The sequence below is a fragment of the Sarcophilus harrisii genome, chromosome 5 (genome assembly GCF_902635505.1).
Source record: "Sarcophilus harrisii chromosome 5, mSarHar1.11, whole genome shotgun sequence".
Taxonomy (NCBI): domain Eukaryota; kingdom Metazoa; phylum Chordata; class Mammalia; order Dasyuromorphia; family Dasyuridae; genus Sarcophilus; species Sarcophilus harrisii.
The window spans coordinates 274,159,916-274,185,617 of record NC_045430.1 but is presented as its reverse complement, the minus strand read 5'-3'; the positions used below and the strand labels follow the sequence as shown (position 1 = coordinate 274,185,617).

Here is a 25,702-nt window from a genome sequence, read left to right as displayed (position 1 = left end):
TGTTGTGAAATAGAATATTAGTAAAGAGCTTTATAACTCTAAAGTAGTATGCAAATGCTAGCTATCAGAAGCAGGGGAGGGGCGGATGAAAGCAGTTCTTTGTCCTCATGGACTTGGTGATACAATCTGACCAGGAAGAGGCAGGGAGGAGCCATGGGTGGGGCGGCACAGTGGGAAGATCCTCCTAGGAAGATTTACAGAGTGGAGAATCTGGGAACAAGAAGGAGCTTGGGTGCTGGTGCAGGGGCCCTCTCCCCCGAGAACCAGCGGGGCAGCACCGGGGCTCGGTACATCTTAAACCAAGGGACTACAGCCACTAATCCCTTCCTTAGCTTCACATACATTTCTGCCCCCCACTCAAATGACCCCCGAAGTAAGTTAAGAAAAGGGATCGGACCCTGACCACCCATCCTGGAGGATGCCTCCAGGCAGAGGTCGGACCATGGCACGGTCCAAGTTCAAGCATTAGAGACAAAAGAGCTGGATGCCCTCTAACCTGTGGCTAGAGGTCAGAGCACCAGTTTTCCGAGTTAGAAAGGGTCTCATAGGTCATCCAATTACAGAGTGCTGGTGGGTCAGGAGGAGAATAACAACAGCAAAAATACTGATTATAGCTAACAGTTATAGAGCCCCTTACAGAGATGAAGTCAGAGGGTCTCAAGTCCAATTTCCTCATCTTACAGTTGAGGAACCTGAGGAAACAGGAAAGGTCATAAGACCCTGATTCAAACTTAGGTCCTCTTTGGTTCCAAATTCAGTCATCTTTCCATTGTGACATTCCTGAGTTCCCACTGGAAGTAAGATTTACATTATTTACATTTAGAATCAGAATTCTTGAATTCACCAATCTCCTGGACTATTTCAACACAAGCCTAGGATGAAATCAGTGTAAGGATTACTATTCCCATTTTACAGATGAGGAAACTAAGGATGAAACAGGGAAGGGAGCTGCCCAAAGGTTCCCCAGGGAGGTTAGGAGCAGTTCTCCAAAGTCCAGACTCCCAGACTTGTTCCCTTGCCTGCTCGGTCACACGTTGTACAACACTCCAGAGGCGACAATAATGTGTGTGCGCTAAAAGCTTCCTTCCCAGACTGAGCCAAGGGTGGGGGTTCATAAGGAGCTTAGAATGAGGGAAGCCCCGCTGGGGAGTCCATTGGTCAAAGCCCTGTTACTGACTGCCCACCCCGGCCCGCCCCCATCTGCACCCGAGCAGCGCCCTGGACTCACGGGCTCTCCAGATGCACGTGGACGAGGACCGGGTGCCGCTGTAGATGCTCTCGTGCCATTTCCCAAAGAGACGGCGCACGGCTTTGCCACCTTTGTCAAAGACGGTGCCCTCGATCTCGTGGGAGTTGGTGCTCCAGTATTTGGCCTAGAAAGCAGAGAGCGGGTCACTTACAAAGTGAGAAAACACCAAGTCTTCGGGACTTTGGGCCTGGAGGCTCCCGGGTCTCCAGGGGTTACTATCATTATCGCCATCAGTCACCAACTCATTGCTTTCATCTTTGTGATGTTGGACTTCAGCTAGAAAGGGCCCCCGGACAAGGCATCTCCGGCTACTATTATTTTAGTTTTAAGTTCTACCGACTATCGCATTCTGGCCTACAATAACCACTTTATGGAGATGGCTAAAATTATGGGGTGTCGAGGCATTCTCTGCAGCATCCTGGGAACAGCTCTGTCACAGGAGACGATGACGCCTCGATCTCATGCGGTCCTACATGATCTTCTGGGAGGCCGCGTCTCGGTATTTAGAAAGCTTTTTCTTCCACACGACTTGAAGATGGAGTATTCGTGATGACAACATCTACTAAAGGTGCATCAATTCTATGTGGAAGCAATTTGGGGCAACAGCCAGAGCTCTAATAACATTCAATTCCAAGACAGTCGATTGGACGGCCTCTCAAGGATAGATTTGTATTTCTGTCTGTCCATGAGAAACCGCTCCCCCTGCTGTATGAGTGCACCTACCAGGTTTTGTCTTGCTAGATTCTCAGCGCTAAATTTCTGCAGACAAGTTGTACGATTTCGACCAGTTCCTTGCAGTGATCGTTAGGTCTGGGCTCCTTCGACATAATGCGTCTGTGATTCCTGGCGGTGATGAGCTGGGTCTGGTTTGCACCATAAATATCTCCACTTTCTCAAACAAATCCCCATGATGCCTCTTGGTTGGAATTTCGTCTGAGACTGTGCCAACGGCATCACCTCTGCTTCCAGTTTCGGATTAAATAGGCTTCATTTGCAAGTAGCCCCCGGGCAGCCACATCCGACAAACCCAATGGCGGGTCTTCGTTATCAGCCTTTTCTATCGTTTGGGGGGAGCGGCGTCTGCTTGTGGCTTTTCTCCTGTCCTTGTCCGTTCCCACGGGACAAATCGGAGCATGGGGAGACCCTGCAGCCTGAAAAAGGTTAATATTTGGATTTTTGTTCCATATAAAATTTCCACTCTTTTGTAGCCTGATGATAATATCAAAGCCGGCGTCTTGGAGGAATCCTTAGAGATCTTCTCTGGCTTTCAAAGCTTTTCTTATTTATTCCCCTAAAACAGAGATAAACCACCCGAGTCTCTGCCAAGAAGAAGCTGAAGTTTCTCTGTACTGATTCCTCTGTAGCCAGGTGACATCTCAAAGCTCAGGAGAAAGGACCCGTGTGTTAGCTGCAGTTCCACATTGTGCCAGCAGAGGGAGAAAATTGCCGAGTAGCCCAATTCCAGAATTTAGCCTTCCCCAGCTCTCGGTACGTCCCGTGTCCCTTTGGATCTCGAAGCCCTGGTTGCCGACCAGACCAACAGTAGAAGGGCACTTCAAGGACATTTTCAGCAATGACTATCTCCTCTTCTCCAAGACACCGAATCCAAACATCCCAGAGCTGAAGGGGGCCAATAACGAAGCCGCCCACCCAACCTGTATCTGAACGGAGATCCCTGATGTGACCTTCCCTCCATGGGGTCATCCATCTGCCCCTTGAATACTCTCATCGATGGGGAACTCCCTACCTTACGAGGCAGTCAGCGCCACCCTGGGATGCTTTGGACCTCACTTCGGACTTAATCTACCTCTTTGTGACTCTTCTCGCTCTTAGCAAACATCTAACCCTTCTCCCATGGGACAACCTCTCTCGTATCTGAAAGCTCGAGCATTGACTGGATCCTGCATTTTCTCAGGTTCCTCACTGGATCCTCTAAAGGGTCAGGAACCCTATCTCAGCCTTAGAAGAGTAGGGTCTGATGCAACAACAAACAGTCATAAAAGGTCAAGTCTCTAGTAAGAAGAATTAAAATCTAGGCAAGCTATAAAAGTGTGTGTGTGTGTGTGTGTGTTGGTCCAACACCCATCTTTGGGCGAGAAGGGCTAAACATTTTACATATAAACATATACTACTCTATTATTGTCCCCATTTGCAGAAAAGGAAACTGAGGCTGAGAGATTGCCCAGGATCACATAAGTAGTAAATGTTTGAGGCTGGACTATGAACTCAAGCCCTCTGGTCCCCAAGTCTAGCCATCCCCTGAGCTGCTTCTCCCTGGGCTGGGAGGTCACCTCTGCCCTTGGTCAGTGCAACCCTTGCCTCCAAGCATTTCCTCCTATGCTCCTGGCTCTGTCAGCAGATGATAGGGTTGGAGATGTGGAGCCGGAAGGGCCCTCAGAGGTCATGGAGTCTAACCCCCTCATTTTACAGAGAAGGAAACTAAGGCGGGGCGGGGTGGGGGGAGAAGGGATTTACCAAAGGAGTTTCAGAAGGAACTGTCCAAGGTAGAGAGTTTCTTTCTCACTTTTCTGACTTCCTTATTAAATGGGAGAGTGAGAACCGTAACAATTACTCTGATTTCTAGAGCACTTTAAGCTCTACAAGGACTTTACTCATAACAACCTGGAGAGGCAGATGGTACTAGTCGTATTCTCAGTGTATACATGGGGAAACTAAGGCTCACGGAGGTGGGAGGATGCTAGCAGGCATTGACTCCAGTCGCAGTCACTGAGCAGTTAGTGCTCCTGGCACCATGCCTGGAGTCCCATCTTCCTCTTGGAGTCTGAAATCTGGTGTTCTACAAATTGGCTTCTCAGAGTGAAGGAAAATATCTTCGGTGAAATTCAAGCCGGATGTGGGGAGTAACTCGCTGCTGTCCCACTCACAGGCAGCCCAGGGCTAAGGCCTTTCTCAGATTTTTGGAGGCAGGTGGTGCAGAGGGAAGAGGCCGGATCTGACCTAAATGCCCACTCTTTATGATGCTGCAATCCTATTCGTTCATTCTCATGTAAGGCCATGACCAACCCACCAAACATCACTGTGGGAGCTCTTTAAGGCTGCTAAGAGGGACTTATCTCCTTCTCTCACTCTCTTTTCCCTCCCTCCCTGGGGTTGTCTTCCCAAAGTTCCCCGGCCCAGCTTCACTCCTTCGAGGTTGCTGAGCCCTGACAAAAAGGAAAATAATCCAGCTGTTATCAGCCTGTTCCTCCTCGCTGTGGATGAGCCCTTCAGAATAAATCTGGAAAGGGAAGAGGGGGAGGAAGTACTAGTGCCCTGGAGCCTGGGGGAGGCAGAAGCATCCCACACAAGGGAAAAGGGAGCAGGAGAAGGAAACCTGGCTGCCTCATTCTGTCTCTGAGAGCAGCCTCTGCCCTGTCCCAGCCTGGCCCCCTCCCCCCTTCCCGGGTACCTTGATAAAATTCACTTTGCAGTGGCAGGAATCTTCATTTAGGTTCTTGATGATGATTTCCCCGTAGTGTTCGATCCATCTCTGGCCACTCAGGATGTTGTGAATGCAAGAAGTCACTTTGTTCCACTCGAAGTGGTCGCCAAAGCTGAGGGGAGATGAGGGTGAGGAGGAGGAAGGCTTCCCGGGACCAAGGCAGCCAAATAACAATAATAACCAGGATGACCCTGTCTATGGGCCCCCCAACACACCCCGACCTCCTTTCCCCAGCAAAGAAGAAACCGACAGAAAGCCGGACGTATGCTCAGAACCAAACACAAGCTCCACGAGCTTCTCCTACATCTGTCTCTGTGTGCCCAGTGCCCGGCATGTGGTCGATTGATTATAGGAGGTGGCTAAGGGGAGGGAAAATTGGAGCACAAGGTTTTGCGAATGTTAATGTTGAAAAATTATTCCTGCATGTGTTGTGAAAATAAAAAGCTTTAATAAAAAAAAAATAAAAAATAAAATAAAAGGTGGCTAGAAGAGTTAGGGCAGCTAGGAGGCACAATGGATAGAGCGCTGGAAGACTCCTCTTCCTGAGTTCAAATGTAGCTTCAGACACTTATTAGCTGTGTGACTCTGAGCCAGTCACTTTATTCTGTTTGCCTCAGTTTTCTCATCTGCAAAATGAGCTAAAGAAGGAAATGACAAATCCTTCTACTATCCTTGCCAAGAAAACCCCAAATGGTGTCATGGAGAATGGGGCATGACTGAATACAACTGAACAACAATAGAAGACCCAAGTTCAAATCCTGCCTTAGATACTTCTTACTCTGTGTGACCTTGTTCAGGTCATCAACCCCCTCTTAGCCTCAGTTTCCCTATATGCAAAATGGGGATAATTGTGAGGCTCAAATGAGATGTCTGTAAAGTCAATTTAACGATGCTATATAAATACTAGCTATCATTTTATTATTAATAATTCTAATTGTTTATAATTAACTAGCAAAAGCTTTCTTCGAAGCAGAACTTAGGTGTCACATCCCAGAAGGCTTTTCCCTCTGCAGATTTTCCTGTTCAGCCCTTCACTGGTGTGGGTACACATCCTACTCCCCAAGGAAACTGTGACCTCTTCAAAGGTGACTGGTTCTGTGTGGAACCCTGATTTCCTCAGTGCCGGGGAGCTCCGGGGAGGAAAGTCCCCTTCATGGAACAGAGGAACTAAAATTGGCGTGCCCGCCACAAGGTCATTCAGCTAAGTGCCTGAGGTCCAATCGGACCTCCCGCTTTACCACTTGGCTCCCTTGTCTGGCACATGCTAGCTTCCTTGCTCCTCCCAGCCTCGGTTTCTTCAGGTGTGAAAATGGCAGGTTAGACAGGTGAGCTCTCAGCCTTTCCAGCTCTACCATGTCATGATGTGAAATGACACTAAGCCCTGTGAGAACATCAGTTTCCTACAAATAAGACATTTTGACATTGAGAAGATTTGACTTGGGCAGCCCATTCCCAGGGGGTGGAAATCTGCATCAAGGCCGCCCTGGGCTTTGTGTGTCGAGGAGAGAGGATTCTGGGGTGAGCAAACGATGGTTAGAACCCAGAGTGGGATCTCCGCAAAGAAAATTGGACATGGAGAAAATGAACAACATCTGAGCCAACTGCCTAGTGTAGCAAAATACTCACACAATTTAATTTTATGCGCAAAGTCACACATGGAAACTTCAAAGCTAATTGCTTAAATCTCAACCACATTTGGTTTAATGGAGCCATAAGGCCTCAGCAGAGAACTTACGCAGGAAGGGTGACGTGCGTCGTGCCGACGGGAACAATTTCCATGGATTTGCCCCAGAATTTGTTTTTCCATCTCACATCTAAAACAAAACATCAAATAGCAGTCAGTTAAAGGTCAGAGACTTCCTCTGGGGCAACCAACCAAACATTGCATTTATTTTATTTTATTTTACTTTTTGCTGAGGCAATTGGGGCTAAATGACTTGCCCACGGTCACACAGCCAGGAAGTGTCTGAGGCCAGATTTGAACTCAGGTCCTCCATTTCAGGACTGTAAATACTGCATTTATTAAAAGTCTACTGTATACTCAACACTGGAGATGAAAGATCAAGATAAGGGACAACTTGTCAAGATGCTGAAGGACAGCTGTGTAGATACAAGGTTGACTAAGTTCAGTTCTGTTTAATTCAACACAGTAAGTATTTATTAAGCACCTACTAAACTCTAGATGCTCCATTAAGGGTTAGGAAGTCAACAAGCATTTATTAAACACCAACGAAGTGCCAGGGATACAAAGGAAGGCAAATGGATGGGGGAGACAAAATGCAAATAACAATGTGCACACCCGGTAGTTCCATGAGGTAAATAGGTAGGAGTCAGTCTCAGAGCTTTGAGATTGGGGAGGGCCTCTTACAGACAGAAAACTGAACCAGTCCCTGCCCTCAAGGAGCGTCCATTCTGTTGGGCGCAGCAGCAGAGGGGCCTTCCAGTTCTGACAGTCTCTGACTTTGACAGATGGGGCGGAGCTCCAGTTCCCGAATCCTTCCTCATTCCTTTCCGGCCAACTGCTTACACTCACCCGGGCCTTGGGGAAGCTTAATGCTTTTTCTCTTCTCTTCCATCCCCCAGAGGCAGAGACTTCATTAATCTGCCTTTTCCTACTAACTGGGGAAGGGCAGTTGTCCCACCAGAAAACTTGCCTGGCCAAAAAAACAAAGGCTGCAGCAAATGAAGATCCTGCAAATGAAGTCTCAGGGGACGACACTTAAGTAATTTTTCCCAACTTCAGGAGCATTTTATTCAAGGCAAACACTCAATCTGCAAACTAAAAAGCAGGGCTGTTTATCCATTAAAACCAAGGCTTGTCCCTGAGGACCGGAGCTCAATCCTTGTTATTAGTGTGCTTGGAAGTAACGGAGAGCTCTGCTGCGTGGGTCTCGTCGGTCCCAATTTTTCACACATTCAGCCTCTGTCGTTCACCCACTTGTGAGGCCTTTTCATATCCTCTGAGCTGGGAGTGAAGGTGAGGGGGGCTGAACGTGCCGCCAGGAAGAGCCGGGTGTGATCTCCCTCCGACATTGGCCATCGGGCTTCCCTGGGCTGTGACAGGGATTGCAGACGGGGGATTGGCTGCCTTCATCAACAAGATCAGAGGTTTTTGTGGAAAGGAAAGGGAAGGAGACTTCCAAAAAGAGGGGAAGAGCTGACTCTTGGGCACTTTACCAAAGCCCCTGGACCCAAAGGAAGGAAGGAAACACGGCACAAGGGGACTGTGTGTTGCTTTAGAGCTGAAAGGTGTGCATTGGAACCTTGGCTCTGCCTTTTTCTCTGTGGGACCTTGGGAAAAATCACTTCACTTTGTAAAGCAGAAGGATTGGATCTCTGGGGTCCCCTCCTGAGTGTGGCTTCTAGGTAGACTAACCATGAGGAGAGACGGGGGAAACCCAGTTTATTTTGCTCAGAAAACAGACATCACTAAAATAAAAACCGTGAGCCCAGGACGCAGGTTTCTACAGCTTTTATATAGGTTCTGTTTCAATGTAAGCAGAAGGGTATGAGGGATTTTTTTATGAAAAGCAGAAGCAGAAGGTAATTATTTACACGTCAGAGAATGGATGGCAGAAGGGGAAATCAGGTTAAACAGGAAGCCAGCTAGTAAACACGGGGGCAACAGCTGCTCTCTAAGCTTGAATTTGTAGACAGAGCCGGAACTAACCAGTGAGCGATAGAAGTTGAGTCTCAGTTTGATTTTGGGGTCGTGACCTGCTCCCCTGAAATAATGGGTGGCGAGGAGCGTGAGCATAAAACACTTTTATGGTACTAAAAAGGCTCTGATTTGATGTCAAGAAAAAACCTAATAATCTCAGAGGAAGTCTAAGAAAAGTAAAGTTCCTTTGTAAAGTAAAAAGGATCCCAGCTACGCCTCTGACGCATACTGAGACTGCGTAGAACGCTTTACCGAGCACTCACCATCACCCTGAAAAGTAAGAGTCTTTCTGGCTCCAAATCCTCCTTGAGGGACCTCTGGGCCTCAGTTTCCCCCTCTGTAAAGTGAGGGTGTTGGGCTGAATGGCCTCTACGATCCTTCCCAGCTCGACCATCTGTGATGCTCTCAAGGGTACGTTCTCCCACCTGGGAGCTAGTGAAGGCTTTGAGAAGGAGGAATTGGGGAACGTTCATTCTCCTCTCAAGGCATCCCTCATACTGAGCATGCCGTGGAATAAAAGCCACAGGTTCCAGGCCCTGCAATCGCAAATCCAGACCCTCGGCGACAACGTCTCGTCCGCTCCTCACTGTGGGTCTTCCTTCTTCAGACCGGGAGCCCCTGGCAGGCAGGGACGCTCCCCTCCCCTTGGATCCTCAGCGCCCGGCACGCGGCAGCTGAATGACGAGCGCTTGGGACTGATTCCCCACCTGCGGCTGCTTCCCGTCTCCAGCAGAAGCTCCTGGAGCTGGAGGGGACCTCGGGGCTGCCTCTGACCCTTAGACAAGGCAAGGCGAGGCAGGCAGCCGTTCCCCCAGCAGACACGTCAGTCTGAGAAGGGGCAGGCGGCAGGGTCGGGCTTATCGCTGCGTGACCAGATTCCTTCTCTGGATCGAGAACACCATGAGATCTCGGGAGGTGACGAAGTCCCTTTAGCCGTGGCGGACTTTGAGCCTTGAGGAGTTGAAGCTGGACGGGAGATGGGGGCTTGTCTCAGTGCAGACTCTCCGCTCCCGGATGGGGTGAAACGCGAGGGGACTTCTGGGTCAGTGTCTTAGCAAGATGCGCCATTGGTCAGAGGGATCAGTGTGATCCTGGACTTCATCTGTGTCCACAAGGAGGGAGGATCCTAACTCGGGACTCTGGGCTCGGTTCTGGGGCCATGGGCCATGTTTTATGAGAGAGATTACCCAGAAGCAGCTCCCCTAAGGGCACGAGCCTGGCTGGGGCTGGGGCCCAAGGCCTCCCAGTACTGTGAGAGGAAGCAAGGGTGTTTGGCCAGCAGAAAGGAAGGCTATGGGGCAAACACCCACAACAGGGATTAAGCCTTTTCTGCCTGGCCTGAGAACGCAATAATAACAATTATAAATAATCAAAACCCTCCAAGGTTTACAAAGCCATTATTATCTTCCTTTTACAGATAAGGAAGCGCACAGAGATTAGCTGGCCTGCCCAGAAAGGCCAGGAAGGCAGCTAGTTAATTGTTTGGGGGGGGGTTTGAACTCGGGCCTTCTAGACTCCCGCCGGGATTTCTTCAACCAGCCAAAGCACCTACTATGTGCCAGACGCTGGGCTCAGCACTTGACAATGTTACTTTGTGATTCCCACAACAAGCCCGTTGGGCCGCCAGATACACGGAGGCACTGGAGTTGGCCAGGGCGGAGCCAATGCAGAGGGGAAACGGTGCTTCTGGATACCGTCTGTCTTGTGTCTTGGGGCCTCTTTTATTTCCCAGCGTGTTCTCAGATGGAGATCAGACAGAAGAACTTCCAGGCTGACTCCACGGTCGAGCTCCTGACCGTTCCAGTTGGGAATGAAGCAAAGTTGCCCTTGGGACGGAAGACGGGGGCCAGGCCTGTGGGCACTCGGGGCAAAGGCAACATCAGTCCTGCCTCAGACACTCCTGGACTCGGACTCTTCTGCCCCAGGGCGCCTCTACTGGTCCCCCCAATTTTACATCCTCTCTGACCGGCTTCCTGGAGAATCTCTCCCACCCCAGGGACATGGCAGCCCCTCGAGGGCAGGCCCGTGTGTCCAGGAACAGGCCCAGCCTGGGGTGGGGGAGAAGAAAAGCTCATGGATCGCGCTGAGAAGATGGCAAACTGTTCCTGCTCCTGAGCGGTCTCTGGACAGCTCTTCTGGACGCAGGACATGGGAGCCACGCAAGGCTTGGGTGCTCGGTCACTCGGTCCTCGTGGCCTGAGTGACAGAAGCAGCCAGAGGCCCGTCCCTCCTGGGCTGGGAGCCTGGCCAGGTTCCACCCAGCAGCTCAGAGGTGGAGCAGGAAGGAGGCAGGGATGGAGAGGGGTCCCCCCGGATGCACCTGGGTCACTGCTCCAGGGCTCGGCAATAGCTCAGAGGTGGAGAGTAGAGGAGGCTGGAAAGGGAAGGGTCCCCCGGTTGCACCCGGGTCACTGCTCTGGGGCTCGGCAGCAGCTCAGAGGTGGGGCAGGGAAGAGGCTGGAAGGGGGAGGGGGTCCCTTGGAAGCACCCAGGTCACTGCTCCAGGGCTTGGCAGAAGCTCCAAATAAAGGAGGTGCAAGGAGCTGCAGGTGCTGGCCTCCCGAGGGGCTCTGCTTGGGGATTGACTGGTCCTTCAGGAGGGGAGTCCATCCCTCCTGGGAGCAGCCAGAGGCCTTGGGCTCCCTTCCGGAGCCTGAGGTTTCACAGAGCATCCTCTCCTCAGACGACTGCGGCCTGCTCCCTCACCTGGGGTGCTCCGGGGCCCTGGGGGAGCACGGGGACTTTCGGGCACCGAGGTGCTGACCCCCACACCGCACTTACCTTGCCAAAAGACGAAGTTTGGGGACTCCGCATGACAGGCTGAGATGGGCGGGTGGTGGCTGACCTGCGGGGATGAGCAGACATTCGGTCAGGGCACATTTCCTTCACCCCCTTTCTCACTGACCGTCCTGCTCAGGGAGCGGAGCAAAGCCACGACCTCCTGCTCTGCACCTGAGCCTTCTCTCCTTCCCCTGGGACGCCCCTCCCTGGCCGGCCCTGGGCCCCCGCAGGACGGCACGACCACGAGTCCAGGTAAGCAAGCACCACGTCTGTACGAGAGCCGGGCTCAGCTCTTCGGGACCCTGCCCCCGGACGCCCCCCGGACTTGGCAGAGACACTGAATCATTTGTCATTTCCTTCTCCAAAACACAAAATACAGCAAAGGAACTTCCAGAGGGACAGAGCACTACTGATGCCGGCGAATGGGCACCAACGAAGCATCTCCCCAGCTGGTCACCGAGAAGGGCTTCTCCCTGGCTGCCCTCGGGGGGCTTCGCCCGTCTCTCCCCCTTCCTTTCTCTCTCCTCACACACCCTGGGCACCTCCCGGCACCATCCTGGCAGGCCGGGCTGAGACGCCACCTCTATGAGAAGAAGATCCGGCCGTGTGGCTCACCTCCCCTCAACCTTTCCTTCTCTTAGGTCCCACGTAACGTGGCCGCTCACTTAGCTTGGGACGCAGCACCCGGCGGCGCAGGGAGCGCAGAGTAAACACCCTTTCCCTCCCTTCCTCCTGTGTTCTGAAAACCTCCCCTCCAACGACTTTTCCTGGCGGGGGGGGTTTCCCCTACAATGTGACCACCAGGCGGGGCGGCCCACAAACCACTGGCCAGCTTTTGTCCAGGATCAATTCCGTGTTCCATTTTCCTGAGGGGGTTTCTGAGCAGGTGCATGTGCACATTTGGGGGGGCCCCAGCTCCCCACAGCTGCAGTGTCCCCGCTGCCCGCCAGGGGCTGGGCCATGCCCCCTGAATCCTCTGACCTCGCAGGGCATCTTTAGGGATCTGGGACGTGGCTCTGGTTAAAAAGGGGCTGGGGGGAAACAACAGAAATGGATGAAATTCTGCTCCAATTCTTGTTCTAAGCACCGTCAGTAGCACTAGCGCGCCCTCCGGGGCCCTGATAGAAGGGAATCTGCTCCCTGCCAGACGTAGCACCAGCAGCCTCACGTACTTCCGTGGGTTATTAAATTTACTGTCAAAGCCACCCCCCCCCTAGAAGCCCCCCCCCCCACCAAGCGCCTTTCTCCAATGAAAGGAAAGAAGGAGGGAAGGGGCTCTGGTTAGAACCCACCAGGATGAAATGTCCAGGGTGGGGGGCTGGCTCTGGGGTCGGCCTCCCCAGCTGCTGCCAGAGTCGGTGCCCGCAGCCTGCACTGGTACAGAGGACCTAAGAGGTCACCCGGGGGGAGGGGCCCCGACAGCCTGAGGCTCCTCGTGGAATTCAAAAAGCAGACGAGGAATGTGAGAGGCCGAGGGGGCGCCCGTCCCAGGCCCGGGAGACCCCACCGGGGAACAGCCTCTGGCCGGACTGAAGAGTCCATGAAGGGAAACGTAATTAAGACGGGGGACGTGGGACTGGACCAGAGTAGGAAGGCTCAGGGCGTCCTGGCCAGACTCGGCAGCTGGCTTGGGGTCCAGTTCTTGGTCCTAAGGGCCCAGGTTCGCTGCTGAGAACCAGCCTGATTTCCAGGTGGGTAAGGGGATCTCGAGACCCCCAGCTGACCTCAGAGTCCAGATCCCGGTCTCCAGGCCCCCCCTCCAGGCGAGTGGCTTTCGTCTCTCGTCACCCCGGCCAGACTGGCTACCTAACTGGAAGGCTATTTTTAGCGGCAGATTTAGGTTTTGGCGCACACGCTGCCATGGCAACCCAATCAAGTCATCATTTTAAGGAGGTTATTAAAATGCTAGTCCTATCGGAATCCGACTCAATGCCCCTTATTCTTTTTAGCAACCTCTGAAAAAAATCCAGTCGAACCCCAAAAGGATGGAAACCCACAGGACTCGGGATTTCCTCTCACTCTAACTTCCCTCGGGGCTGCAGCAAAGTCCCTTCCCCAGTGCCAGTTCCCACTGGGCACAGTTCTGGAGGCCCCTGGCAGTGTAAGCTACGGGGGTGGCTCAAAGGACCCACCAAGGAGCCAAAATGGGCAATTCTGAGTTCCCTCGAGCTCCCGAGCTGCTGCAGGGGATGCTGGGAGTCAGGTCCCTTTGTGCCGCGGCCGGAGGAGTCACATTCACCCCCTCCTGGGCATGGGGCCGTGCCCATTGCCACTCTGACCTTCAGTACATTATGCATTGCCAGACAAACAGGCCAGGAACGAGCTCCTGATCTATGCTGAGCGGCCATGTCTCTTCTGAGCTTAAGGGACCGTTTGCTCAGGATGGCCCGAGACCAAAGGAAGAGGCTTAGGCCCCCGAGTACAACTTCTCTGTTCCCTCTTCTGTAACATGCGTATGACACTGTGGTCCCAAAGCGCCTCAAAGCTGGGAAGAGGGATGCTGGCCAGGCAGGCGTGCCCGCACCATGGGCCCTTCCCGCCTGCCCGGCCTCAGGGCTGGGCCCCCAGCAGCGGTCCTACCTGCTCTGAGAAAAACTGGAAGCCCTTTTCCTCGTGGATGCATTCGTAGGTCTCTCCGAGCACTGGGTTGAAGGGCTTGCTCCCCGCGCGGAAGTAGCTGGACGCATAGGCAGACACCGCAAAAGCCGCCACGTATACCTGGGGACGGGCAGAAAGGAGCACGGTCAATTCGCCAGTGAGCTTCGTAGCCGGGCCCGGGCAAAGGAAAACCCGAACTCGAATCCCAGCCTGGGCCCTTGGGGACCCAGGAGAGCACCTTAGCCACTCTCGGCCTCGTTTTCTGGCCTGTAAAATAGGGACAATAACACCTTCATCCCAGGAAGAAGACGAGATGTTTGCAGTCCTCTGAGCACCGGGCCAGTGCTGGCTATCACTGAGAACAAGCCTTCTCCAGCCCTTCTGCGGATAAGGCCCAAGTTCTAGGCCGAGTGCTGGGGACAGAGCCACCCTCGGACCCACCGCTTCATTGTGACAGTGAGGAGACAGAGGCAGAGATTACGTGCTGTGGCCAGTGAGTGTCTCAGGCGCGCCTGACCCTGAGCGGCCGTGTGGGCTGCGAGAGCGCACAGACCTTGCATGGAGGGCCCGAGTTCGAAGGCCGTGTTTGATGCAGATCATCCTTCTGGGAAGCGAGGGAGGCTGGACTAGGAGGCTATGAAGGGCCCTCCTCGCTGCACATCATGGTTCTCTGACCCCTGGTCTGACGGGCTTCTCTCAGGGAGGGGGACACAGCCCAGCATGAAGACGGGCAGGGGAGTGAGTGGAGGAGACGAGCGAACAACTGGGCGGGTTAGGAAAGGTCTGTGACTGTGACATCTGAACTAAAGCTTTAAGGAGGAAAGGAGTTAACGAAGAATCTAGATGAAGAGGGCGTTATAGAAATGCCCAGAAATGGGCAGGGATGCTCTGACTTTGGGGAACAGCCCACAGGTCAGGGGTCAGAGGAGAGTCATGTGAAATAAGGTTAGGAAGTTGGGGGAGCAGGGTGAGATAGGGAGGGAATTCCTGGGCCAACTTAAAGTACTAGGAAGCTGCTGAAAATCTCCGAGAGCAGGAGGGCCACAACAGGGCCAGGAAAATGATTTGTTTTCATTGTGAGGAAGATGGATGAGGTTGTTAATGGCCACGTTAAATGTCTCCCTACCTTAGCAAGTGCAGAAAACTAAACATCAGGAGCCAAATCAGACTCAAACACTCTCAATTCAGCAGACAAAAATCCATTAAAGCCATTTTCCTTTAGTCACATCAGATGGTTTATGTTTTAGCTCTTTTTTCCTTTCCTATCTGTGCTCAGGGACGGGGCTAAAGAGGTAGAAATAATAATAATGCTGTGATTTCTAGGCACTCTGAGGTTCCCCAGCTTGATTAGTCACAGGCCATTAGTAAGGCCAGAGTACAGAACTCACGGGCCATCTGGGGAGGCTTATGGGACTGTTGCTCAAAGAGCCCGGCAAACTTTCAAAAACTGTACAAACATCAGGTATTGTTACGAGTCACAATTTACATGAATTGCTCAAGATCTTTTGGACATCTAGTCCAGAGCACTCCTTACTATGGGGGGCTGACTTGGGGAGAAAAGAAGTAAACTACTTTTTGGGGTGGCAAGGAACTAGAGACTCAGTGGGCCCATCAGCCGGGGAGCGGCCAAGTAAGTTCTGGTGTGTGAATGTATGGAATATGATTGTTCTGTAGGAAACGATCAGCAGGAGAGACCTGGAGAGACTTAACCTGATGCTAAGGGAAGCGAGTGGGACCAAGAGAACATTGTATACAGCAACAACAAGATTATATGATGATCAGTTACGTGACGGACGATTTGGGACAATTCCACTAGACTTGGGATGGAAAGAGCCACCCGCTACCAGAGAGAGAGATATGCGGACTGAATGTGGATGATCACAGTGGAGTGTTTTCACCTTTGTTGTTTGCTTGCTTGCTTGCTTTTTTTCTTTCTCATTTTTCCCTCCTTTAATCTGATATTTTTTTGGGGCAACATGATAAATGTGGAAATATGTTTAGAAGAATTGTACATATTTAACCTGTATTGGATTATTCACTGTCTAGGGGAGCAGGGAGGTGGGGTGAGGGGGAGAAAAATTTGGAACACAGGGTTTTGCAAGGATGGATGCTGAAAACTATGTTTGCATTGCATGATTTTGAAAAAGAAAAAAGTATAAAAGAAAAAGAAAAGGAGTAGGCTGACAAAAACTGAATTAGAAATCCCTGAAAAAAATCAATTGTTGTCTATAAATCATGCAAAGACTAATTGAGATATTAACCTAAAAATCATTCATTCATTCATTCTTATTACCTTGTATGACTAGGTCTAAAGCTTTGTTTAAAAAACTAGATGATTTCTAAACCGTGCATTTCTTTTCCAGTTCCCTCAGTGCCCCAAACCTTATCATTCAATAGAATTTAATCAATCAATCAATAAAAAAAGGAATGTCTTTTTCTGGGGTCGTTAAGCTAGGTGTTTCTTTTGAGGGCATTCCTACACTCCCAGGCCCCTTCAGAGACCACAGACTCATCTTCCAACACTTCCTGTAACTCTCCTTCGGCTTCCAACCTGTCCTCCCTAACTCATTTCACTATCTTCCCCCTCACACACATTTGGCACTCCAGTCACATTGGCCGAGGGGCTGCTTCCGTCCACACAACATCCGATCCCTGCTGCTGTGCACTGTTCATTTCCCGTCCCTAAAACACTCTCCCTCCCCCCCTTTTATCTCCTGGAACTTCTGGATCCCTTCACATCTCAGCCTAAGAGTCACCTCCCCAAAGGCCTTTCCCAGTTTCCCCCATTTATCACGTCTTTTCCCCATACAGTTATATGCAGACATATCGCCTCTCCCATGAGAATGTAAGCTTGAGGTTTGAGGCTGTTATTTTTATTTATCTGTTTCTATTTGTCTTTGTGTCTACTGCAAGTAGCACAGGACTCTGTATGGACTAGGGGCTTAATAAATGCTGATTCAATTGAACCATCTTGTACTTGTTAATGAAGAATCCAGATCCCCGGGTTTCCCAGTCTTGAAACAAGAGAACAAAAAAGCAGGAGCGGCTTCATGGGAGAAACAAAACGCAAAACGACCCCAAAATGTCAGCTGCCAGTGGAGTCGTTAGCAGCTGCGCTCAGACCTCAGAGACTCTTTCTGACAGAGCCGGCCCTGTAACATTCATCATCGCCCAGAGGATGCGCCTCTGGGGCTCCCTGACCTTCTCAAAATGAGCTGAAAAGGCGTGAACCGGCCACTGGGGGGAGCATGGGCCTTCAAAAGTTTTTGCTTTTCTGGGTAAAACAAGAAAAAGAGAAAAGCACTGGGAGGGGAAACAGCCAAGCACTTGGAGGCCATCCCAGTTCTTCCTAGGATGGAGGAGGGCTGAGCTTTCCTAGCATGAAACGGGCAAGATCTTCTCCAAGGAAAAGGACCAAGGGTTTGTGGCTCAGAGTCAGGGCTGGTGGGGACCTTTCAGGAGGACCTCAGGACTACTCACTAGCGAGGGAAACTGCAGGAAGGTGCCCATGCGGCGGTACCTTGCCATCCTGCGGACCATCAGTGGTCATGGCCACAGGGCCGCTTCATCCTGTCAGTCTTCCCATGTTACAAAGGAGAAAAGGAGGGATGAGCGACTTGGCCCACAGAGGTCACAACAGGAAGGGATGGCAGAGCTAGAACCTGGGCACTCGGAGTCCAAATGCAGCACCCTCCCCCCCCCCATTGTACCAGTGACTCCCTGGGGTGAGTCCCCAGAACGGTCTTTCTCTGTGCCAAGGACAGACTAGCCTGTCCATAGACGTCGCCCTGTCCTGGGAAGGCCTGAACTTTACAGCTAGTACTGAAAGGTTTCCCCAAGGTCGCCTGGGTCTGGAGGGCAGCCTCCTGCCAGCCCTCAGCTTGCTCTAAAAGAAACGGGCCAGCCCAGGATAGGTACCAAGCACGCGGCAGCCCTCATTGGCTGATGGGAATTCACTTGGTGCTGGGCCGTCAGCTATTTCCCCCCAAATGTAAGCAAGTTTAAAGAAAGGAAAGCAGACTTTAACTGTAAAGCCTGAGTGTGTGCTCACATATGTGTGGTTGCTGACAGGGAACAGCTTTCCTCAGAGGCCCTCCAGCTGATGGTGAAGGAGGCCCCTCAAGGAAGCCCAGAGGAGACCCCTCCACCCGAATGGCGGGCTCTGCTGGGACGCAGGCCCTCGGGCTGTTCGAGCAAGGTGACCTTCCCCAATCACCAGTGTCTGCTTGGGAGACCCTGCCTCTGCAGCAGGACACTCCCAGCATCCTCTGGGACCTTCCTGGGGGGCGAGCCTTCACTTGCTCTGTCCTTACAGAGGCTTTTCTGGGGCTGTGGGAAGAGACTGCTTTCCAACAGCGATCCAAGGTCCGCCCCAAAGTCCTAGAACTCAAGCTCAGGGTGAAGTCCAGCACTTCTTCCATTGGACCCCACAGACTCTCAAAGAGTTTCTATAAAGAATTGGAGATTGGGGTCAGCTAGGTGGAGAGAGGGAGGGAGGAAGGGAGGAAGGGAAGGAGGGAGGGAGGGAGGAAGGAAGGAAGGAAGAAAGGAAAGGAAAGGAAAGGAAAGGAAAGGAAAGGAAAGGAAAGGAAGGAAGGAAGGAAGGAAGGAAGGAAGGAAGGAAGGAAGGAACGAACTTCCTAAAGGTTTACTTAGGACTGGTCCTTAGTCTGGTCACTCACTCACACATACTCACACTTACTCACACACACTTTCTGTGCCTTTTGGGTAGAGAACATGGGGGTGAGCGTGGATGAGTGTGTAAGCTCAGTTCAGTGGACAAGGCTGCTAAACCTTGAGTTCCACTTCCCCCTGCAGACATCTGCTGTGACTCAGTCTCTGCCCCAGCCCCAGCCCTTCCCCATCCCCTCCAGGGGTCTCTGCCCCAGCACCTCACCATCCTCTCCAGGGGGTCCGCGGTCCGCGCCGCCTGGTCCAGCAGCTCGCTGTACTCGAGCTCCTCACAGAGCCGCTGCAGCGTGTTCAGAGGCTCGTTGAGCTCCACAGGCATGGCCACCTTGGACAGGTCCTTCCCGATGTTGTTCCTTAGAATGTTCCAGAGGCTGATGTTGCTGGTGTTGGGGCAGGGGGCTGGCAAGCAGGAGCGCCGCTTGGTCTGGCCCCCGGGGCCGCTCTCGAGAATGGGGCCTGGAGGGGACAGAAGGGACCCCACTTCAGCTATTTCTCTCCCTCTTTCTCTCGTTAAAGTTTAATTCTAACTTTAAAAATGACCTTGTTCATGTCTTGATGTCAGTCACGTCTGAATATACGGTCCTGCATCGTAAGAGTGAAAGTGCCCAGCAGAACTGCCAGGAGGTGTCTAGGACTTTCAGAACTTTCTCCCCTGCACCCGCCCCCAAGGACCCTGGGAGCTCGCTGTGCATGTTGCTTTAATGTTCCAACAGAATGGAGAGGCACTTGGGACAGTGGATGGGGCTCTGAATTTGGGAGCAAGAAGCTCTGGGTCTCAGTCCCACCTCTAGACACTTCCTGGACACTTGCTATGACATTTGGCTTCTCTGAGCCTCAGTTTCCTTATTATGTGCAAGATGGGGCTGGGATTCAATAGCTATCTGAGTTCTTTCAGGTTTAGCTCCAGCATCCTATGATCCTCTGGATCAGGTCTCCTATCCTCCAGGATCCTCTGAATCAGATCTCCCATCCTCCAGGATCCTCTGGATCAGGATCTCCTATTCTCCAGGATCCTGTGATCCTCTGGATCAGATCACCTATTCTCCAGGATCCTCTGGATCAGGATCTCCTGTCCTCCAGGATCCTGTGATCCTCTGGATCAGGTCTCCTATCCTCCAGGATCCTCTGAATCAGATCTCCCATCCTCCAGGATCCTCTGGATCAGGATCTCCTATCCTCCCGGATCCTCTGATCTCATAGATGGGGGGCCCCTGCTAGTGACCGTTTTGGTCCCCAGTCTGGGTGACTCATTCCTGTTTTCCCATAAGCTTCCCCCATGAGTCCACCCAACATGCTAACGGCCCCTCCATGCTCTCCCTTGCTCGCACAAAGGCACCGGTGGAACCCATGGCGGACCATCAGCCATTCTTTCTGAGCACACTCTCCCTGGCTGCTCCCACTCACGCCCACTCCTCTCTGTCCTACTTTGGGCGAGCCTCATTTTCTCTCCTCAGGGACTGACTGTCCTGCGCCGTGGCCAGTGACCACAGAGAGCCAGGAGGATGGAGAAGGTGGATTCAGCGGCCCATGGCAATGAATGTCTGCAGCAGGGCTGTCGAAGTCCAATAGGAGCGGAAGCTCACAGGCTCAGAAAACCACAGATTGACTTTGGTGCCTTCTATTTTCACTTATTTTGGTAAACATCGCCCAATTTCATTTTAATCCAATTTAGGCCAGAGGGGCGTTTGCAGGCCCTGAGCGTGAGCACTCTGATTCTCAGTAGGGGAAGAAAGCTAACTCTGAGCAGCCATTTGGGGCCACCCACCAGGTCCTGGGGGCTCTCCTACCTCCCACACTACAGGCAGAACAGACCACTAGATTCTCCATTCCATTCTACTCCAGGTCTCGGTGCCCTCCTGACGTGCACACTTCTGTGGCTAATCCAACAAGCATTTATTAGGCACCAACTATGCATAAAACCCTGACTTAAAGACAAAAGTGATTCCTGTTCTAAAGGACGTCCCCTCCCGATGGAGGCTTCCCAGGACCCAGCACCACCCCTGTACACAGCCAGTGCTCAATAAGTGCTGCCGCTCCCTTCCAGACAAGAAAAAATGTTTTCGTCCTACCCAAAGTCTGTCTCTCATTCTCCAGATCATTGCTGAGGTTATCCATGGAGGCGTTATCACTTACGTCACTGACGTAGGAGTCGTCATCAGAAGCCTGGAGGAGGAGAGAGAAGCACCTTCATTAAGCCCAGGATTCCAGGGCCACATCCCAGGGAAGCTGGACAAAGAGCCGCGAGGAGCACTTTCCCAGATGCCGCCAGAGTCAGGGGGCACGGGTCTTGTTTTGTGCTTTGTGATCGTACTATTTTTTTTTAGCTCCTCCAATCTAATGAAAAAGGCATTCAAAGCCTTTTAGCCATTTACTGGAATCAAGCAATATTCATTCTTAAATGTTATGGCTCATTATCAGAAAAAGCATCAAACAAACCCATGATATCATCATTATTATGATTAAGCCCCATTTGGAATATTGATCACAATAAGCCCTCATTCTTTCTGAATTAGTTAGGGAAAAAACCTGCCAGATTGAAGGCTACAGTTTATTATCTACGAGAGCAGGATTTCTGGAAATCGATACCACGAGCGAGCTGGCCAGGAGGATGCCTTTCCCATGTAAGACAACAAGCTCTCTGAGCAGCATCCGTTGGTTCTCAGAGACATAGCTAGAGGGAGGATCCTCCCCGAGGCAGGATGGGACCTGGCAAAGCAATTATCAGCAGCTCAGGGGACTGCGCGTCTCAAGGAAACTCGGGTTAAATCCCACTGGGCCCGGGCTCTGGCTCGGCCCGGCCCTTTCACTGCGCTAAAGGTTTGCGTACGATGAAAACATTCGATGGAAACGAACGAGTCCCCCGTGTCGTGAGCCCAAGTATCGCCCTGCAGGGCCCGCCTGGGCCGTGCTCACCTCCGGCCTCAGAGCCGGCAGAAAGACCTGACTTGGAGGGAGGGGCTGCCATGGTGCCCCAACTGGTGACTCGGGAACCTCTAGGCCACAGGGAAGGGGAAAGGCCACTATGGGGAAGGGGAAAGGCCATCTTGTCCGAAGCAATAAGGGGTTCAAAGAGGAACTGCTTAATTGGGGGGAGAATCAAAAAGCAACCAGACAGATATATTTCCATTCCCAGCCTACTCTAAGCATCCTAGTACTGGCCACACATACTCAGGGAAGTCATCACTGAGCGCACGGGATTTCACTTTGTGGATCCAGTGAAATAACACAAACGGAAAAGTAGTTTGCAAATCTGATAGCACTACACGGCTGCCAGCTGGTGGCGTTATTATTACTACTACTACTTGTGGTTGCAGTGACATCACTAAAGCAATGTACAAAATACTATAAATAAAGCTCAAACCTCATTTTCTGAGGAGCTTGGAGACAGTAAGACTTCCTGGGCATCAAAAAACTCTGAAAGAGAGTCTGTGATGGAGAGCCGACTTTCATTGGAGAGCTGGTGAACGAGCGCTCTGCTTTCTTCTCCAGAGATGTCCTGTTTAAAACAAAACAAAGGTGTTGGGAAAGGGTTTCCAGAGACTCTGAAGGAAAGAGGCAAAGAAGAATCTTTTAAAAAATCAGTCCCGGGGCACCTGTGATTAGATTGTGATACAGAGCAGGAACGAGGTCCAAAGATGAGCGGGACCGTACATTTAGCGAACAAAATGGGAAGCAAGGCTCCCTGGGATGGAGACGGGCCACTTACAGAAACACGTCACCATTCACGTTTCAAGCCATGGGGATATTCTGCCAACAGAGACATTTTTTCTCCTTTGTTCAAGGGGGAGAAACACCTTTCTCTGAAATGGATTTCCCGTCTTTTCTATTTCCTTCTAGCCTCAGCCACCTCCAAACCTTCCTGTACCCCCAGTTAACATTAAAGAAGCACACCCAAGAATTTACCACGTCTATGCCCATGAGAAATAACAACAGTAATTTTAATAGGATAATGTAGTCATTACCAAATATTCCCCACACTCCCTTCCCCATCTTTTCCTGCCCCCTGACAATCTAATTACCCCACACTGGGCACTCCTGAGCGATCCCTTCTTTTATCATTCACTCTATCTTGTAGCTAGACCCAATGGTTCTGGAGCAAAGTGAGACTAGTGACCTTGCACGTCATGACATCCCCTCCCTGATGTCATCATTATCTCTGAGAATAAAGGACAAACAACGGCTTTCTAAATCCTACTTGGGCATGGGGTTCAGAATATTTCCTTCTCCTGGGGAAAAGCAGCATGTCTCCAACAGAGAGAGGCAGCTAGTAAGGAACCCAAGTTCTGGCAGGACGAAGAAATTCATCACATGTACTGACCCCTTTCCTCCCTCAAATTTCTTTTATCGGCCTCAGAAAAAGGCAGAGTTCAGGGCAATCAGCCAGGAATCCATGCTTCCTCAAAGACGGTCTCAAACTCGCCGGCCAAGGTTCTAACATACAAAATCCTCCTCTTACTCTCTGGGAAAAGGCCAGGGCCAATTCAGTTACTTAGGAACCAATGATCTACCCGGTGCCGTCCAAAAGCACTAAGCCACAATCCATCACGGTGTCCACACAAACTCGCTCCCTATCCCTCGCAGAGCTAATCCTACATCCTGCGTTGGCCCTCGGGAAAATGGAGGCAACCAAGAAAAGAAAGAGTTGAAGTGGTTGGGCCACATTCCACAGACCCATAAAACAAAGGTCTGAGGATGTGTTTTTAATTATTTAAATTATTAACATGGAGTAAAAGAATGAAAATCTGCTTGGGCATCTTTGTTGCGTGGATGACCTTGAGTTCTCAAAGACTGTACCAGTAGAGCACCAGCTTTGGTAGGATCTACCAAGCTAGGAAGCTGGGTGGCCAGCACTGAGCCTAAAGGCAAGAAGATATGAGTTTAAATTTTATTTCAGACACTGACTAGCTATGTGATCCTGAGCAAGTCACTTAGTCTGTTTGCCTCAGCTTCCTCATCTATAAAATGAGATGGAGAAGGAAATGGCGAACTACTCCAGAATCTCTACCAAGAAAACCCCAAATGGGGTCATGAAGCGTCAGACAGGACTGAAATGATTCAAGAACACACGCTGGCTGGGAAGACCTTGAGGATGGACTTGGTGACTGACTATGTGTCTGTATTCTGAAGACCAGTGAACCTGGCCCAATGAGACACAGTGGCAGTCAGAGAACCTGAATCCAAATCCGATCTCGGATGCTTACTGCCTGTGTGATCTTCAGCCAGTCACCTGAGCTTGTTGAGCCTCGGTTTTCCTACTTTGAAATGGGGGAATTTAGACTAAATGGTCTCTACAATCTCATTCCAATCTAGGATCCAATGATTCCAAGGGAGTTATTAGCAAGTTGACTAAAAGTAGATGCATTTCTCATCTACAGCAACTTTGAAAGATCACAGAGTCACAGAAGGGTCATCATCTACACTGGCAGAAGGAAGAGAGCCAATGAAGCTATTAATGAGAATTTACTCATCCAACTCAAGGCACTATTATTATTTCCAAGGTGGCACCTCATAATTCATACACTATGTAGGAGAGAAGGATAAAGAAAAAAAGGGAGGAGAAAAGGGGGGGAGGGAAAAAAAGAAGGGAGAAAGATGGGGGAAAGAAAAAAGAAAGAGAAGAAAAAGGAAAAAAAGAGAAAAGAAGGGAAGAGAGGGGAAAGACAGAGAGAACAATAAAATGAAGGAAGAAAAGAAAAAAAGCCAGAAAGGAAAGTGGGATGGGACAGGTTAGAACAGGGCATGGAAAGTATAGCAAATTATAAAATTAGGAACTTCGGCTATCTGGAGCTTGCAGGAGATGGGGCTCTGGGAGTTTTGAAGACAAATTTTATCTGTCAAGCCAACTGGCCGCCATCTGTCCTCTTCTGTGTCAAGCCTATGAATCACTTAAAAGAAACTTGGGGCCAAATTCCCACATAGGCCTCCAAGAGGCAGCTGCCGAGTTTCCTGGGGGGTAAACAATGACATTTTCATTGCTGGCGAAGTCAGCTGAACTCACTGATAAATCAGCACCTGTGGCAAGAAACTGGACGCACATCAAGCGTAACCAGATCCTGAAAAGGGAGGTGAATAAATAGAAAAATCACAGCTGGGCCGACTCCAAAGAGACTTTGCTGGGGAAGGACGCCTGCCCAAGATGAAGAGTAAAGTTAATTGGGACAAGCGCAAGGCGGATCTGCCTCTGGTGGCAACATGGTGCAAAGGAAGAAAGCAGGGTCTGTTGCCAGTGGGCCCAAGGCGGATAACCAGCTGTAGGGCTGGGCAATGTCGGGCCAATCACAGATGCTGGGAGAGGTCTTTCTTCTCCATTTGTGGAGGGAGGGGGCTGGACTATGGCCTTCATGGCTCTCAAAAGCTCAAGCCCTCAAAACTACAAATGCTTTTCAGAGCCGTGTGACTGGGGGATATGTCATCAGGACCCCATGACTGGGGCAGTTTGGACTCTGTGTTCAAATCCCTAATTGTTACAAATCAACATGTTCATGACTCACTGTTTATCCTCTGAAGGCGGCTGGTCCCCTTGCTACTGCTCAAATAAAGTAATGAAACCAGGAACAAGAGGACCTACAAAAGCCTTCTTTTGCCGGATGTGGGAAGAAGGGGCCCCGGTGTGTCCCCATTGCACATCAGCATCTCTGTCTCAGTTTCCACAACTGAGAAAAGGGGAGAATCCCAGAGTCAGGAGGCCCCTCCATCTTCCAGGGCAGCAGCTTCCAATGGTCTCCTGCGGCACCCCAGGTTTCACTATGCAGAGCTATAATTTTGAGTTTTTTTCTTACAGTTTCTGCCTGTTGGACTCCCTTACTTCCTTTAAAGGAAAGCTTAATAAAAAAATATTTTTATTATCTATAGCAAATTTCAACAATAATAAAAATGATTGCATCTATACTTTTATTATTGGAATAATAACAATAATAGTTGGTAGAATGCTTTAAGGTTTGCAAAGTGCTTTGCAAATATTACATTGGTTTATTTCCTGGAAGGTAGATGCTATTGTCATCTCCGTTTTACGGAGGGTAAACTGAGGCAGAGGCTTAATTAACTTGCCCAGGGTCACATAGCTAGTCATTGTCTGAGGCAGAATTTGAATTCAGATCATCCTGACCGTCCAGCTAAACTCCTCTCAGGAGCTTTCCTGAACCTTCCAACTATTTATTCTCAACCAAATCACCTTGTAGGGTTTTTACAGAGTGAGGAGTCGTGGCGTCATGGGCTGGAGGTCTCCAAGCCAGGAAGGTCTGGGTTCAAGTCCAGTTCTGACATAGTCTGGCCATGTGAC

General features: G+C 50.8%; 1 protein-coding gene across 7 annotated transcripts in view; it reads right to left on the bottom strand.

The window, feature by feature from the left end:
- Nucleotides 1-25,702, bottom strand: part of OSBPL3 (oxysterol binding protein like 3) — a 126,297-nt gene that overhangs the window by 6,778 nt on the left and 93,817 nt on the right. For all 7 annotated transcript variants that reach the window (XM_031940578.1, XM_031940577.1, XM_031940576.1 and 4 more), the window contains 8 exons: nucleotides 21,785-21,919; nucleotides 20,493-20,586; nucleotides 18,629-18,879; nucleotides 13,714-13,851; nucleotides 11,134-11,197; nucleotides 6,427-6,505; nucleotides 4,659-4,803; nucleotides 1,229-1,373 (listed from right to left, as the gene is read on the bottom strand). In XM_031940578.1, coding sequence (XP_031796438.1) covers nucleotides 1,229-1,373; nucleotides 4,659-4,803; nucleotides 6,427-6,505; nucleotides 11,134-11,197; nucleotides 13,714-13,851; nucleotides 18,629-18,879; nucleotides 20,493-20,586; nucleotides 21,785-21,919 — 1,051 coding nt within the window. The remainder of the gene's footprint in view (nucleotides 1-1,228; nucleotides 1,374-4,658; nucleotides 4,804-6,426; nucleotides 6,506-11,133; nucleotides 11,198-13,713; nucleotides 13,852-18,628; nucleotides 18,880-20,492; nucleotides 20,587-21,784; nucleotides 21,920-25,702) is intronic.